The 15,891-nt window shown below is 39.9% G+C and overlaps 1 protein-coding gene across 1 annotated transcript in view; it reads left to right on the forward strand.

Moving 5' to 3' along the window:
- Window positions 1–15,891, forward strand: part of MTUS1 (microtubule associated scaffold protein 1) — a 132,023-nt gene that overhangs the window by 69,767 nt on the left and 46,365 nt on the right. The window contains exons 4-5 of the mRNA XM_081812887.1: window positions 3,265–3,426; window positions 13,423–13,557. Of these exons, the coding sequence (XP_081669013.1) occupies window positions 3,265–3,426; window positions 13,423–13,557 (297 nt within the window). The remainder of the gene's footprint in view (window positions 1–3,264; window positions 3,427–13,422; window positions 13,558–15,891) is intronic.

Raw genomic sequence — 15,891 nt, forward strand, 5'->3', positions numbered from 1 at the left:
CTTGCTCAACCTTGCTCATTGTTTCCGAGGATGATGAGGACTCATTATGTTTTTTTCTGTCAAGGGGCCATAATTTAGTAACTGTATATTCTAAAAGATCAGTTTTTCTGTACCTCCAAAAGCAAGTAAAACTGGTGGCTAAATGTAAGTTTAAAAGGAGACATTTTTCTTTATAGTCCTTATAATAATTAGCAAGTAATAGATATTCAAATATTTGTCTCCTTTTATCTAGTTAAGAGACTGTTTGAAGAGTCCCTTAATATTAACAAAGGACAAATAAGCTTGTAAAAATTAAGTGTTTAATGCTTCAGTGAAGATGAGAGAAGGCATTATCAAAATTTATTTACTCCAGGCCTTTGGGGAAAAAAAATTAATAGCTATTACTATCATCTATATAATTCTACATCTATTTTTTTCCAACTTGATTGAGATCTAATTTGACCTTTAAAGTGTACATTGTGGTGATTTGATATAAATTATAGAATGATTTTAGTTATGGAGTTAATTAACATATCCCTCACCTCACATATTTCTCTTTTTTTTTGAGGACATTTAAGTTCAACTCTTAGCAAAGTCCAGTGATCTAATAGTCTTATCAACTATAGTCACCATTTTACATTAGTTCCCCAGACCTTATTCTTCTCACAGCTGAAAGTTTGTCCCCTTCCACCAACCTCTCCCCATTTCCCACACTTTCCTCTTGGCCTTACAATAAAAATTCATTCCGCAAATATTTATTAAATCTCACTCCATGCTAGACACTTGGCTAGGGTGTGAGGGAGAGAATGGAATCAGGTTCTCTTCCTGTTCTCAGGAACCTTAGAGAGTAGTCCGAGAGCCCTACTGAAACAGATGCTGTCCTGGAAGCAGGTGTGGGTGTGGTGAAGGGGGGCGTGGCCCATGGCACACATGGGAGGGTGCCCTGGCAGGAGCAAAGAAGTTCTGATTCTCAACAGTGCTTCTCATGCTTACGTGTATTCGAATCACCAGGAGATTTTGTTAAAATGGAGGTTGTGATTCAGTAGATCTGGGGTAGGGGCTACAAATGAGTGGCAAGAATTTGAAAGAACGGTCAGCTTTGTGTTCACCAGGCAAGATAGGGGACTAGATGGAAAAGAGGCTAGTTCATTCACAAAGATGGACATAAGCAGAAGAATAGAGTAAAAAGGACTGGAAAACTAAAAGTAAGGGGTGTGTGTGTGTAGGGATGAGAGCATGGCAAAGCATCATTGGGGAGAGGTTGATCGGAATCAGTCCTAGGACTGCCATTTACACCTTTAAAATTAAATATTAAGGGGATTAAAAATAAGATCATCCTATAGATAATGGGGAATCACAAATTTTAGACTGGGTCATGACCTTTTTTTTTTTTTCATGTTCAGGGGATCAACATGATGGACTTGGAAAGGGTGGAAGGACAGCACTTTAGGAGTCTAATACAGTTGTTGAGGCAAAATATAAGGGGGTGAAGAGGATCTGTAGGATTTGGATTGAGCAGAAGAAGATGTCTTTGAAAAGAAGCGATGTGCCTCATGAATTAGAATAGTACTTCCGGGTGTCAGAGAGGAAACTATGTTCATGGGAGCAGAGCACACACCAGTGTAAAAGAACAGCGTGTGAAAATAAGCAGTGGGAAACCTCACTAAAATGAAATTGGAAGGTTGGGCAGGGGGACCTCTCCTGCCCTACAACCACTCTGTCTGGAGCAGGACCAACAAAAAGACTAACTTGCAAGCAGATACTACTTGATTATCCCAGCAGGCGGAAGGAAGGCTTCCTCCTCCCCGCCCCCCCCCCAACAACCCAGCCAATCAGACACCGTCACAACTCAGCCAATCAGACACCGTCACAACTCAGCCAATCAGACACCGTCACAACTCAGCCAATGAAAAGCCACTATACTTCCAGCTCGCAGTTTACTCCAGGGGACTTTTTATTTGTAACAGCCTTCCCAATTTCCCGCTGCCCTCGCCTATTCCCGAATAAACTCGTCTTTTGCGAATAAACATAACTGGAAGTTTGAGTTTTACAGTTAACAAGTACAAAGATAAAGCTGGAAATAGGTAGAACTTTAATGTGGGTGATTTTAAATGCCAGATCTAAGGAGCTTAACCTCGTTTTTCTTTATTAAGATGAAAATTTTATGAACAAAATCACTGAACTCCTGCAAAGCAATGAGCCTCACTTCCCAGAAATATTACTTCACTCACTTATGGGGCCATTAGGAATATAGGACACCATCGTTTTCGTGTGAGTTCTTTTTTCAGCTCTTCATATTTTTCAGTGGTGTAATACCCTTAGTATTGAGAGTCTTCATGTTAGATTATATGGGGATGTGGGGACAATTCCAATGTTTTGAGGCTGGGAAAAAGGAAAAATGGATTTATAATTAGCATAAGGGAGGAGGGTTTCGAAGTGTCGAAATTGAAACATTCAGCAAAGAATTTAAAATGTGAGTGGCATTGGTATTCAGAAAGAGGATAAGTCTGCAAGTGAGAATTTGGGATTCATCCAAATGGTAAGGGTTAGAGTAAAATAAATGAAGAAGATTCTGCAAGAGAGAGGTGTATGAAGAAAGTTGTAAGGATTGAACTTGGGAAATGCCCATAATCAGGTAGCAGGTGTGAGCATCAGGACTGTGTGATTTCAAATGTGCCAGAGATTATGAAGCATACATATTTCATTGCTAAATGGGAACACTTGCAGCAAGAGAAGTTTGAAGACCATTTTAGTTTGGCAAAGGAGTCAAGATGAAGAGGTGAAAAAAATAATCCAGTGCCACCTGGTGGCAAGCATTAGGCATTTTTTAAATGAATTTTTTTCCTCCTCAAATTGAATTATTCTTTCTGTTTGGTTTTTAAATTTTCATCTGTTTTTTTATGTGATAGCCTAGTGTGTGAATGGACTAGTTTGTTTACTTTTTAATCAACAGTATGAGCGGAAGTCAGAGCTTTGATTCTTAACTTTGCCTGAAGCCCCTGTGTCACATGGCTGTTTTGATCTGTCTCTCTGTTACACAAGACCTGAGTTAATTACTCCATCTTACAGCTTACAGCTACCCTTCACATATCCTGATGGTCTCATCATTGCCTCTGCTCTTCTGCCTCTAAGTCATCAAAAATACAAAAAACACGTCTACGTGAAGATTGCATGATTCTGAATATTCAGTTTGTATTTTGACTCAGTAGTTAGTGCAGGAGATGAGGTTTTTAAGCTTAAAGCTTTCAAAATAAAGTAGAAACTTTTTTTTTCTTTAATCCCAAGGAAAACCTACATCCTCGAAAAATGCACAGCCATCTCGAGTGAATTTGCTTAGACCACTTCCTAAATGCAAAGCATCTTTGAAAAGTTCTGCGCTGAGGAGGACGGGAAGCACCTCCTCTATTACCAGCACCCACAGTGATCTGAGCACTTACAGCAATAATTGTAAGTTGGTCTTCTGTCTAACTTCTAGGATCATTGCGACCGTAGGTATAAGAAAAGACTAATGTGCTACAAATAATTACTAGAATTTTGATTCTTTGATTTAGGGGGAAATAGGAGCACTGCTTCTCCTGTGGACTTTCTCAAAAAGTTTGTCAGGAAAAGCAAATTCTTCAAATGACACTCTTTTTTTTTTTTTTTTTTTTTTAAAGATTTTATTTATTTATTTCAGAGAGAGAGAATGAGAGAGAGCACATGAGAGGGGGGAGGGGCAGAGGGAGAAGCAGACTCCCTACCGAGCAGGGAGCCCGATGCGGGACTCCATCCCGGGACTCCAGGATCATGACCTGAGCTGAAGGCAGTCGCTTAACCAACTGAGCCACCCAGGCGCCCCAAATGACACTCTTTTTTGATGAATGCATATTCAGTGCTGTGAAACACTGAACTATTTATGTGTTGAAGGTACCTGGCTTTTTTTTTTTTTTTTTTTTTTTTTTTTTTGGCATGGGGAATTCTAAATTGTATCATTTGAAGCAATGATGTTTTTTGGTTTGTTTAAGGAAGGAAAGCAATCTAGGGGCTATTGGAACCCAACTGGAAATCAGAAGAGAGAGAACTTCAGTGTGATTTGCTTTATAAAAGACTATATTTTGTCAATGTATGTTTTATAATCTTATATTTTGGATGCTAGAGTCAGTATAATATGACTAGTATAACTTCAAGCCAAATTTTAAGTAATTTAAACTCAATATTTCTAAAGTTTTTAGTTAAGGTAAATTCTGTTTTCTGAGTGTAAAATGGGTGAATTCATTGAGCTTTTTCTTTTCTTTTTTTTTTTTAAGATTTTATTTATTTATTTGACAGAGAGAGACACAGCAAGAGAGGGAACACAAGCAGGGGGAATGGGAGAGGGAGAAGCAGGCTTCCCGCGGAGCAGGGAGCCCGATGCGGGGCTCGATGCGGGGCTCGATCCCAGGATTCTGGGATCATGACCTGAGCCGAAGGCAGACGCTTAACGACTGAGCCACCCAGGCGCCCCGAGCTATCTTTTTCATTCGAAAGACGTATTTGGTCTAAGTATTTGCTCATTTCCTTTCTAAATTTCCTCACACCATCATGGACAGATTTATTAATTTGAACAGCTGTGGAGTGTCTGCTGGGTACGGGCACCACGATAGATGCTGTGAGGGATATGGGATATAAAAGAAATGGCCCTTATCTAAAAGGTGGTTGAAGAGGATATTTACCTGGATAACTAGAATACCAGATAAAAGAAGATTATTAAGCATGAGGTGGAAAGGAGGGAAGTTCTCTGCTTTAAGCAGGGATCAATTTGTTTCTTTCTAGTGCTGGAACAAGGACAAAGTGGAGTCCTAGTTATTGAACCTCTGGGTGTGGAGCGCTATTATAAGGTTGCCATAAATTCTTCCTTTTTTTTTTTTCTTCTTTCTCAAATACCTTCTGCCACTGCCCTGATTGTGTATATGAGGTGAGCGAGCGAGGCTCAGAGAGGTTTATCACTGGCCCAAGGGCACTCAGCCAGCATGGGACAGAATTGAGAGTGTGATTGTGTGGAGGAGAAGGCTTTGAATTAATGGCCGAATTAATGAGCACATTTCCGAGAGGTCACTTAGCAGCCCTAGCTTGTCTCACGTGATAGTAAGTAGCTGTGTCCTGGAAACTTTGTGAATATTAAAATGTGTTACTTAAAATTAAAAAGGCTTATTATCCGCTTATTGTTTCACTTTTAAAGTTGTGGCATAAAATAGGAAAGGTTTGCATGGAGCCGGGAATGTCCTGTGGATTTGAAAAGGGAATTCACACATGTATTATTTTAAGGTTATTTCCCTTGCAGCTTTCTCTGTTTGCGGTGTGAATTTTAAAAACAAACTGCCAAAGCAGAATCACCAGCGAGCTCTCCGAGAGTCGTGTAGCAATGGAATTTGTGACCCTTGAAAGCAGACACGTTCGGTGGTGGCGCTCTCCAGCCTTTTCCATTGACAGCCATGTTGACTTGGCCACCGTTTCAGTACTGTGTCTGACTCTCCGAAGGCGGTTGTAAAGTGCTTTTGTCCGTTCCTTTTTGTCTTGTAACAAAGGGGTTTACCGTATACCCTCAGAGCCTGCCTAGCGGTGGATGCGTCCCTGTTGCAGATGAAGCATTCAAATCAATGAGTCTTTTCTTACTTTGATTTGCTAGCTGGTTTAATCTGTTTTGTGTAGTGCCTTGGAGCTTCCAGATTTTTTTTTTTTCCCTCCATTCTAATTCACTAAGAGCAAGCATGAGGGATAGGAGAGTGAACATGGCTGCAGTTTTTCCTGCTTAAGATTGCTTTGATCTTTTTAAATGACTGTACCAGGAGGATTTCGCAGTTGTACAGAGACGGATATTTCTTCAAAAATATTTATCAATTCTACACTCACCCCACCGGCTGGTTCAGAGAGTCACTATGATGCTACCTTATTGACACTGCTGGTCCTGGGATCCTACAGCCTTTGTATAGTTCCTTTGTTAGCCACGCTTACTGGGAAAAGAAGTAGGTCGACGATTTCTGGTTTGATTGTTTTCTTTGTAAGCATGCTTAAATTTTATTCAATAAATTGATTTAGCATCTCTTGATTGTTATTTTTATAACTTGTAATTTGTTGATTGTAATACTGGCATATTTACATATAAGTTGTGAATGGTTCTAAATAGAATCAATTTTATTCTATATTTTCTGTGTTTTCAGACTTAATATAATTCAGTGGCATTGTCGGCATGCCGAGTACATGAAATGACCTTATTATTAAAGACTGGTCTCATTTCTGATTAAATAAGCAGTAGTTTTGTGTATGTAGCTTATAGTTGTATGAGTATAGAAAAATATTTTCCTAGAATTAAAACATCACTTCTTTGATTATTTTACTCATTATATTCAAAGATATTAAAGATGCATACCTTTTAAAGATTACTTTAAGACATGAAAATCATTTTGAACTGAATTTTTTCCTATTTCTGATAATGATGGGTCATGTGAGGAAATCTTTTGATAACCGTTTGGATTCATACTGAGTTAAGCATTTAAACCCCTTTCAAGAGTGTGTTCTTGCTTTGCTGCTCATTTCTTTGTATTTGCACAGTAGCTTCTCTGTCAAATGTGCTCGTGCATAGAGTTTAAACATTCATAAGCTCTCCCAGACTCCGCTAAAGTCTAGTTTTTAAGATCATTGGATAAAAATATATATTGTAGGTCTTGAAGAGAGTTGATGGTTTGAGGGCCATTATGTATGTGTGGAAGGAAGCCTTTAGTGAGGGTGTAATTTTGCCCCCTTACCGAATGTGAAATCCAAAGGCTTCCTTCTTCCCGTTTGGCCACACACACACACACAAATATGTTTATTTTTGAGAGACAGATGGTGAGGGGGGGAAATGCAAGAGACGCACACTAAAGCTGTTTGTACTCTTTTGGAATTTAGGAGAACAGGAGGGTAGCTAAAGAAGTGGAGTATTCTTGACCTTGGGCTTCATGGCCAGCCCTGGCTTAGCTGGTGTGATACATAGAAAAGGGCGTTCACCTCAGACTCCCCTAGTGTTCCTGCCAACTCATGGGAAGGTGGATGATCTTCCACTGTCTTAGCCTCAGGATCCTCACCTGAGGAACAGGAGGGCAGTACTACATCATCTTAAAAATCCTTGTAGCAAAAATGTTTCTGACCACTTCAATTTCCTTCACTACAATAAGATGGTGTCTAATAGTTTGGAAGGTGGGTGTTTGAGTTGTTGAAGTGATCAAGCTGATAGAAGGATTCCTCTTATTTACCCGCAGGGTGATGGCGAGTGAGTATTGTCTCACCTGCCCACACTGGTCAGTTGGTCAGAAGTACCTGGAGTAGATTGTTGAAAGGTCTTCAGGCTGCTTCCAGGGTCGGAGCAAAAGTTTGTGTTTGACTAGTGATGTCTGCCATAGGTAAGGAAGGGGATGTGAGGCAGTGGTGGATATACTCTGGCTCTGTATCACACACTTAATACTTATGCACATCCAAATAGACTATTAAGTAAGAAAATACTATTATCTAGACTGACATTAATTTTGTCTTCATTTTTGCAGTGTTTTTCTGGGCGTATATAGGAGACATTCTTGTTACTACCCAGTTGAGTAACTTTGCTTTTGGAATTTGGAAGTGTAGACTTCAGTAGTGACTTGATTTCAAGTCAGGTGGGCAGATGATCTGGCACAGTAGGTAGCCGTATACAGATTGACAAAAAGAACTCCAGAAATAAGCAGAATGTTGGCTCTGCATATATACATAGCTCAGTAAACAAAACTAATGCTAGCCAGATGCTAGAATGTAGTATGAAATGTTAGTTTGCAAATAAGTCTGGAACAATGAGAAGCCCTTCTGTAATAAGAAAATAATTTCTTTTGCCTAGGCTTCTCTGAGAATCTCTTTATACTCTCTTCAGACTCCATTATCTCTCTTACTCTCTTTCACTTGAATCACACTTGGACTATGGGGAAATGAAACTAAGGATTCCAGAGAATCTATTTTTCTGGCATAATTGAAGCCACTAGAACCAAGGATCGCAACAGAACAGGGGCAGTTTTAAATTGTTATTACAGCTGCTGGGACCTGGGCGACCTCATGTGGGATATCACATATTGACTCTTCAGACAAACTGTCGCTCAGGGATCGTGGCCCCTGTCGCACTGTGCTGAGGAGAATTTTGAGGATGCCTGTGGCTTCAGTGGGACTATAATAGGAAAACCTACAGTTCTTCCCTCCTATATCGGGAAAAGCCAGTCCTTCCTTCTGTGTGTCTCCTGGACTCTCACACTGGTACCCTACTCACAACACTTCACTCTGGTCACCAGATGTGTGGCAGTTTCTACCACAGCCAGCTCTTTCTTGGGTGGTCTTCAATCCTGACACCATCTACTGGAGATGGCAGCAGATCCCACAGGTTAAGGGCTCACTCTGGCCAAGACTGGCCCCAACCCCCTTCGGATGCCAGTCACAAGTCCAGGTTGTCAGCTGTACTTCTCACCAACCAGCTGTAAATGGGAGATTCCAACGGCTCCTATCTTGGGTATGATAAATATGCTAGAGCCGCACACAAAACTAAAGTAAACATTTACTTACTAATACATGCCAAGTTATTATAAGAGGGTGTAGCAGAGGATACAGGTAAACATCTAGATGGAATTGATGCATAGAGCAAGGTATGCAGGAAGGGTGAAGAGTGTGCATCCCTTCTGCAGGTGTGCACCAATTCAGAAGCTCTCCCATCTCCATAGTTGGAGATTTTTATGGAGGCTTCCATAAAAGGGCCTGATTGATCCTTAAGTTCATTTTTAACCCTTTGCCCTCCTCAAGAAAATGGAGGGCGGGGCCAAAAATTCCAGGAGTCTAACCATGGCTTGGTCTTCCCAGTGACTAGCCCCCATCTGGGAACCCACACAGAATCACTTCATTAGAACAAAAGATACTCCTGTCACCAAAGAAGTTAAAAGGATTTCAGGAGATATGTGCTAGGAAATGGGGGCAGAGACCCAATATATATTTTCTATTATCTCACAGGTACTGAGTACCATATTTGTTTAGTGAGGGCCCTGTGAGAGCATGTGTACCATTTCCAAACTTGATTTTCAAACCCACTCATTTATACAGAGAGAGATGAAGGGACTCATAGCTAGGCAGTGGCCAAGTCAGGACCAGAACTCAGAGATAATGGATTCCATTCCATTACTTGAAATTATGGGCACTTTTTCCACCAAACAGTTTATTATTTGGATATAATAGCTCTGGACAAGGGAAAATTTAGATATCATCAGGATACCCAATCAGCTGCCATGGTAGGAACTGAAATAGAGGGCAGGAAAAATATTTTCAGGATATCATGCCTCATAGAGAAGTACATCCTTCAAGTGGGGTTTACTAGAAAGCAATGCACCAACAGAGTATTTAGGGGATTGAAAAATGGGTCATTGTTGGTCATAAAAGTGTGTGCAGCTCAGCATAGTTTGTTCCCACCACTAGTGAACTGGGAAAGAGTAAAAGTGGGAAGTGTGTACAGTAGATGATCAGAGAGAGAGAGGGAGTGTGGATGTGTGTGTGTCTGTCTGTCATTGTACCTGGTCAAACTCAGAAATTTTATCCTTGTATATGGATTTTGACCCTCCCATGTTAGGACGTTGATGATAGATCTGGTGCTGGATCCACTGTTTACGCTGAGCCTGACAAGTGGCATTTTGTGTCCGGGACAACATCTCCTGTCTGTGTGTGTGACAGAAAGCCAAGGGACAGGAGTATTGTGCCTCGTGAGACTTTTGTCTTGTGCTTTAGTGAAAAATCCTTTTAGTCTGTTCTTTGGAAACTGAAGATCCTTTGTTTTTAAAGCTGAGAAATGAAAAGTATGAATGAATTTGGGATCATACGATTTTATATTAGGTCTATAAATTAAACTCAGTTCAATTTTTCAAAATCTGAATAGGTGACTTATTTGCTCCTGATGAATTTAAAAAAATGTTTCAAGAGGGCGCCTGGGTGGCTCAGATGGTTAAGCGTCTGCCTTTGGCTCAGGTCATGATCCCAGGGTCCTGGGATCGAGTCCCGCATCGGGCTCTCTGCTCCTTGGGAGCCTGCTTCTCCCTCTGTCTCTCTCTCTCTGTCTCTCATGAATAAATAAATAAAATCTTTAAAAAAAAAAAATGTTTCAAGAAAAGTAAGACTGAAATCCAGATTGTCAGAATACATGGTTAAGACTTTAATAATATCATTTACTTCTTTTGAAATTTTGATTTAGCAAAAGTAAAAATGCAAATTGAAACCCAATATTCATTTTATATGAAAACCTAAAAGATATGCTCTATAAAATTTTGCTTCTGTTAAGACCGTGAAGTCCTTTCCCACCCATCCTTAAAAAAGTTATGTTGAATTTTACAGTAGTAGTCTCTTCAGTACTATCATTTACATTAGCTCCCTGTAATTTTCAGCTTGACAAAGACCAAGTCTTTGGGTTCTGGGGAAAGAGAATTGGAAAGAAGGTAGGAAACTGACAGAAATCTCTCAGTAGGAGGGAAGACTCTGTGTTGATCTCACCTAATATGGGAAATGTTATATGGGCACAGGAAGAACGAACAGATGGCTCGTTGTAGAGTGATTTGACGTAGATCAGGGAGAATAACAGCATGTCTTTACAGGTTTAACTGACATCTATAAACACTGTTCTAGGAGTTAGGATAGTATAACCTAGTGAAAAATTTCTGTCTTTATATTTATAACATAGTTATACATAAGTAGACTCTCACCCTTTTCCAGTGTGAGGTGAAGAAAGGAATAAGGTTGGTAATGAAGAAATTTATGATTATGTGTTGAGTATTAGAATAGAGCTGGATGCTTAGAACTAGGAGTTGAACATCATTGAGAAATAATAAAAAAAATCCAGTTTGGGTTGGTGGCAGGGGAATTAATCTTGGGAACCAGGCAGTGAATGAGTACACCTGTAGATTTCCCCTCTGGCCCAGTGAGTCTGTGGTGATATAAAAATGCCAGTGGTTTGTATGGTTAGCAAGGGGACATGGATAAAAAGATTAACTCTTATGGGGAAAAGGGACCAGAAAACTTTCCAAGTATTTTCTTTTTTTTTTAGATTTTATTTATTTATTTGACAGAGAGCGAGCACAAGCAGGGGGAGCGGCAGAGGGAGAGGGAGAAGCAGGCTCCCTACTGAGCAGGGAGCCCAACATGGGGCTTGATCCCCAGGTCCTGGGATCATAACCTGAGCTGAAGGCAGACGCTTAACCAGCTGAGGCACCCAGGCGCCCCTCCAAGTATTTTTGTTTGGATTTTTTTTTCCTTGGATATGAAGAGAAAAGGACCAACTGCTGGGTTTATACTCTTGAGTGTTGTGTAACGTGGTAATCTCTTAGGAAAAGCCAAACAGTAATGTTAAAAATCTTTATAGGAGTTAAGCTTCTGGGCAGTGTATTTTTTCAAAGATGATTCAGTTATAGAGAATGGTGAATTTAGAATGGTGTTTTAAGGAAATGCTGATTTTTTTTTTTCTTAGGTCATTACTGCTAATTTTTTTTTTAATACTTAATGAGGTTTGCAGTCATTTGTTTCGATCTTTACATGCTAGTACTATTTTTCTTTTTCCTTTTTTTTTTTTTTTTTTTAAAGATTTTATTTATTTGACAGAGAGAGACACAGCGAGAGAGGGAACACAAGCAGGGGGAGTGGGAGAGGGAGAAGCAGGCTCCCCACTGAGCAGGGAGCCCGATGCGGGGCTCGATCCCAGGACCCTGGGATCATGACCTGAGCCAAAGGCAGACGCTTAACAACTGAGCCACCCAGGCGCCTGGTGCTGGTACTATTTTTCAAACCTTCACTATGAGGGTTTTGATGCTTCTGAGATTTTAAAATGTAGACTCCCCCTGCCCAAAACACTGAAATAAATGATGGTAATGGTGTTAAACATTCCTAAAGTAGCCACAAAGCCCACTTAACTATACCGTAGCAGAGGAACACTATTTCCTAGGACCTCATTATGGATCAAATAATTCCTTCAGTGAAAACATAATATGAAAATGCATTCTCATTTGGAGTTCAGAGTGTAGGAAACAAGCCCTGTTCCTTTCCTTGTCCTCTGCCCTTTTCCCTGCCCCAAAAGACAAATACAAATCTTAAGAATTCTATAGAAGGTTTGGTTTCCCTTTATAATCCAACGGGAAGCCAGCCATAAACGTGAAGAGGAAATGCACAATTTTGGAAGAACCTATATAAATACGGGCTACACAGTTGCCTCAAGCAACTGAAAGACACTTAGTTTTTGTTTGTTTGTTTTGATACTTAGCTTTTTGATGCTGAAGGGCTTTGGTCATTACTGGGCAAAAGCAGAAATAAGAGTAAGCAAACATCTACTTCAGGCTTTGCTATAACTGTTTCTCCATGGTTTCAGTTTGTGGTTCTGATAGAAATCAACCAGTTGTGAATGATCACCATTATTTTTTTAAAGCTGTGTCCTTTATTCTGAAGTCTCACTGTCCATTGACATGCTAAGTTTGTCTCCTGAGTCCTAATGAAGAACCGGAGGCAAAATCAGAGACTGTAGCAAAATGGCAAGTGCCCTTTCCGGGGTTCATGGGCCTGTTACACTTAATTTTTCCCTCTAACTTTGACCCTGACAGGTTTCCTGGAAAATATTGTAGGTCTGCTTCTGCGGTAGCGCCCTTGGCCTAGTTAACTGTAGGGGACTCAGAATTTCAGAGCACAGCCTAAGCAGAGTTGGCGAGCACCACAGTTTCTCCAAAAATTGTTGTCATTCTTTTAGTGCCTGGAAACGATTTGTGGTTTCTTTCTGGGAGGATTCCCATGTGAGTAGAGAGGAAAGATTGACCTGCCACATCAGAGGTGGTTTTCATTATTTAGGTGGGATTTGCTTTTATGTGTTCACTTTGGGACTTAGGCACCTCTGTTCCAGGGCAGATGGGAGAGTTTTTACCTCCTGGCTGGAGCAGGGGAGGAGCAGAACCAGATCTCAGCTTTGTAGCTACCAAGGAATTTGTGTGTTATTGTTCTCACATTAGTAGCACAGCTGGCTGCCTGTGTTTATTATTATTATTATTAGCTTATTGACACATCTGCCTTGTCCTCATGGAGATGGATGCTCTTCATCACTGCACCTTGGGCATGCTTATTACATGGCACGGGATGGCCATAGAATTTATCTTCCAACTTTTATTTGGGATGAAAGTTCAACTGGACAAGATACATCAACTTGGATTATGCCAGGATGTATAGTCACTTTGTGTTTTTGTTTTTTGGGTTGTTTCTTTTTTTTCATACGGTCACTCTGGATGTAGCATTTACCTTGCATCTCTGCGGACAGGAGCTACATGTCTGGCACGTTGTAGGTGCTTAGTGAGCACTTACTGATTCATGAAGGAATAAGTTGTGGAAAATTGATGCTATATTTATCTATAAAATGAAATGTACTCTTCTCTCTTATTGCAGCTGGTAATGCTACTGTCATCAAGTATGAGGAAAAACCTCCCAAACCAGCATTTCAGAATGGTTCCTCAGGATCCTTATATTTGAAGCCTTTGGTATCCAGAGCTCATGCACACTTACTAAAAACTCCTCCAAAAGGTATGTTCCTCATTGCAGAGAGTTAAATTTTGGCAGCGAGGTTCATAGGACTTTGAACGGTTATTTACAAAGAGTCTCTCTGAAAAAAGACACATACTACATTTTTACCATAAAGGATATCTTCTGAGAGTCCGTAGGTTCTGTAGTTAAAACTTGATGCCCATAAATCAAGAGATAAAACACAGGTATAAGGTAAAAATAAATGAGACTTCCAGAGTTAAATTATTCTAAGATAGTGATCTAGAACCATGAGATAGAAATGAATAATTTACTTCCCACCTTTGGTCCAAACCATGTTCTTTTTTTTCTGTTCTTTCTCGTCTCCCTCTTTGTATTACTCACTTAGTAATTGCTTTGGCTGTGAAGAACTTTCAGGTTTACAAAATGTGTGGTATATACTTACTATACAATGTTTTCATGCAGCTTTATCACCAAATCTGAAGTGGATTTTCAAGCACATTAGAAGTTGGATTTGTGCTTAGTGAATTGAAAGACTGCTTAACTGAAAGAATTATGAATGAGAAACTTGAAATAGAATATGTGACCCATATTCGGGGTGGTGTGTGTTAGTTTTTTTAAGAAAAGTATTTTATTTACACTACTAGTAGATCTCAGCTACTATAGTTACTCTGGGATATAACCATCTTATCAATAACAGGAAAAGTATTTTCCAGTATTTCAGTTTTAACAGAAGGAAATTGCTTAGTTACAGAGTAAGAGACAATTAATGATTTTGGCAGGCAGGGGGGAAATAAAAAATATGTATATCCCTTACCCTGATATCTAGGTTAAGATATAGCTAATGAATTTTCTTGATTTCTATTAGTCACAAAAACAAAGGAAAAATAGATAGCAAATATATTCTTAATAGACAATTTCAATTAGAAGACAGGAGTTAATGAAAACAGCACAATGGTTTGTGTGAGTGAACTGATAAGGAGGCAAGAGAAGTATGCAAAACTGGTCAGATAACATATTGTCAAATATAACAAGAATATCTGCCTCGATGACACCATTTACAAGCAGTCATTTGACTTTCACACAACTCAGATTTACCTTACATTCAAGGGAAATTACAGGTCAGTAGGTTATGCTCCTGAGTTGTAGTTAAGAACCCCCTTTTTTTGGCCTGTAAGAATTAGCCTTTTTATTTTATTTTATTTTATTTTGAAGATTTTATTTATCCATTTGACAGATATCGAGAGAGAGCACCAGCAGGGGGAGCAGCAGGCCGAGGGAGAGGGAGAAGTAAGATCCCCGCTGAGCAGGGAGCCCGACGTGGGGCTCGATCCCAGGATCCTGGGATCATGACCTGAGCCACCCCGGTGCCCCTTAAATAAGTTTCTAATGCATCAGATTACCCATTGCTGGAATGACATCAGTATGTAAATCTGCAATTTTTATTAATGATGATAAGGCCCCGGCATCTACACATACACCCGTAACTGAAAAGGGATGTCAGACTTTGATGCTAAATAACTTCCAGAGAATTGGAACTCTGTGATTCCACTGATAACGTTATGGAATAGGGAACTCCAGTTTTCTAATACATCTTGCTGTTGAATTTGCAGGCTTTTGTATCACAAACATTTTACTTGAGTGGGGATGAATGATTTTCATTTATAATGGCCACATATTTTTTTAAAAGATTTTATTTATTTACTTACTTACTTACTTATTTATTGAGAGAGAGAATGACAGAGAGGGAGGGAGCACAGTGGGAGGGGCTGAGGGGGAGGGAGAGAGAATCTCAAGCAGACTCCTAAGCATAAAGCCTGACATGGGGCTCGATCTCATGACCCTGAGATCATGACCTGAGCTGAAACCAAGAGTCTGACACTTAACCAGCTGAGCCACCCAGGTGCCCCCCCCAATGGCCACGTATTTTAAGAGATTATGGTCTCTGTGAAATTCTACAGATAGGTAGAATGTGGCAGCTGTTCTAACTAGTAATCTGCAGATGATGATGCTCTAGAAATGACCATCTCTGGTCAAGTAGAAGCGCTCCTTGTTTTCTTCTAGTGACTTATCTTTGTAGCTCTGTACGTATTACCACTACTTGTATTTTTGGTCAGATTTATTAATGTATAATTGACAAATAAAATTGTAGTATGTTTGGTGATTTGATATACATACACATTGCAAAAGGATCCCCTGGTTGTGTTTCATATTGTGTCAGTTTGGAGAAGCAGCTTCAGTATTCTTTCCATCCTAGCTGAATAGCAAGTGAATTGGATTTAATGCCTGGCAATTTAGAAATCACATACTAGGGACTGTCTTTCATAAATACCCTGCCTGTTTTGCTCTGTCAGCAGTGGAATGACATCAACTGTG

This window comes from Leptonychotes weddellii, chromosome 2, assembly GCF_054177405.1.
Source record: "Leptonychotes weddellii isolate Sample4059 chromosome 2, ASM5417740v2, whole genome shotgun sequence".
In the NCBI taxonomy this organism is placed as follows: Eukaryota; Metazoa; Chordata; class Mammalia; order Carnivora; family Phocidae; genus Leptonychotes; species Leptonychotes weddellii.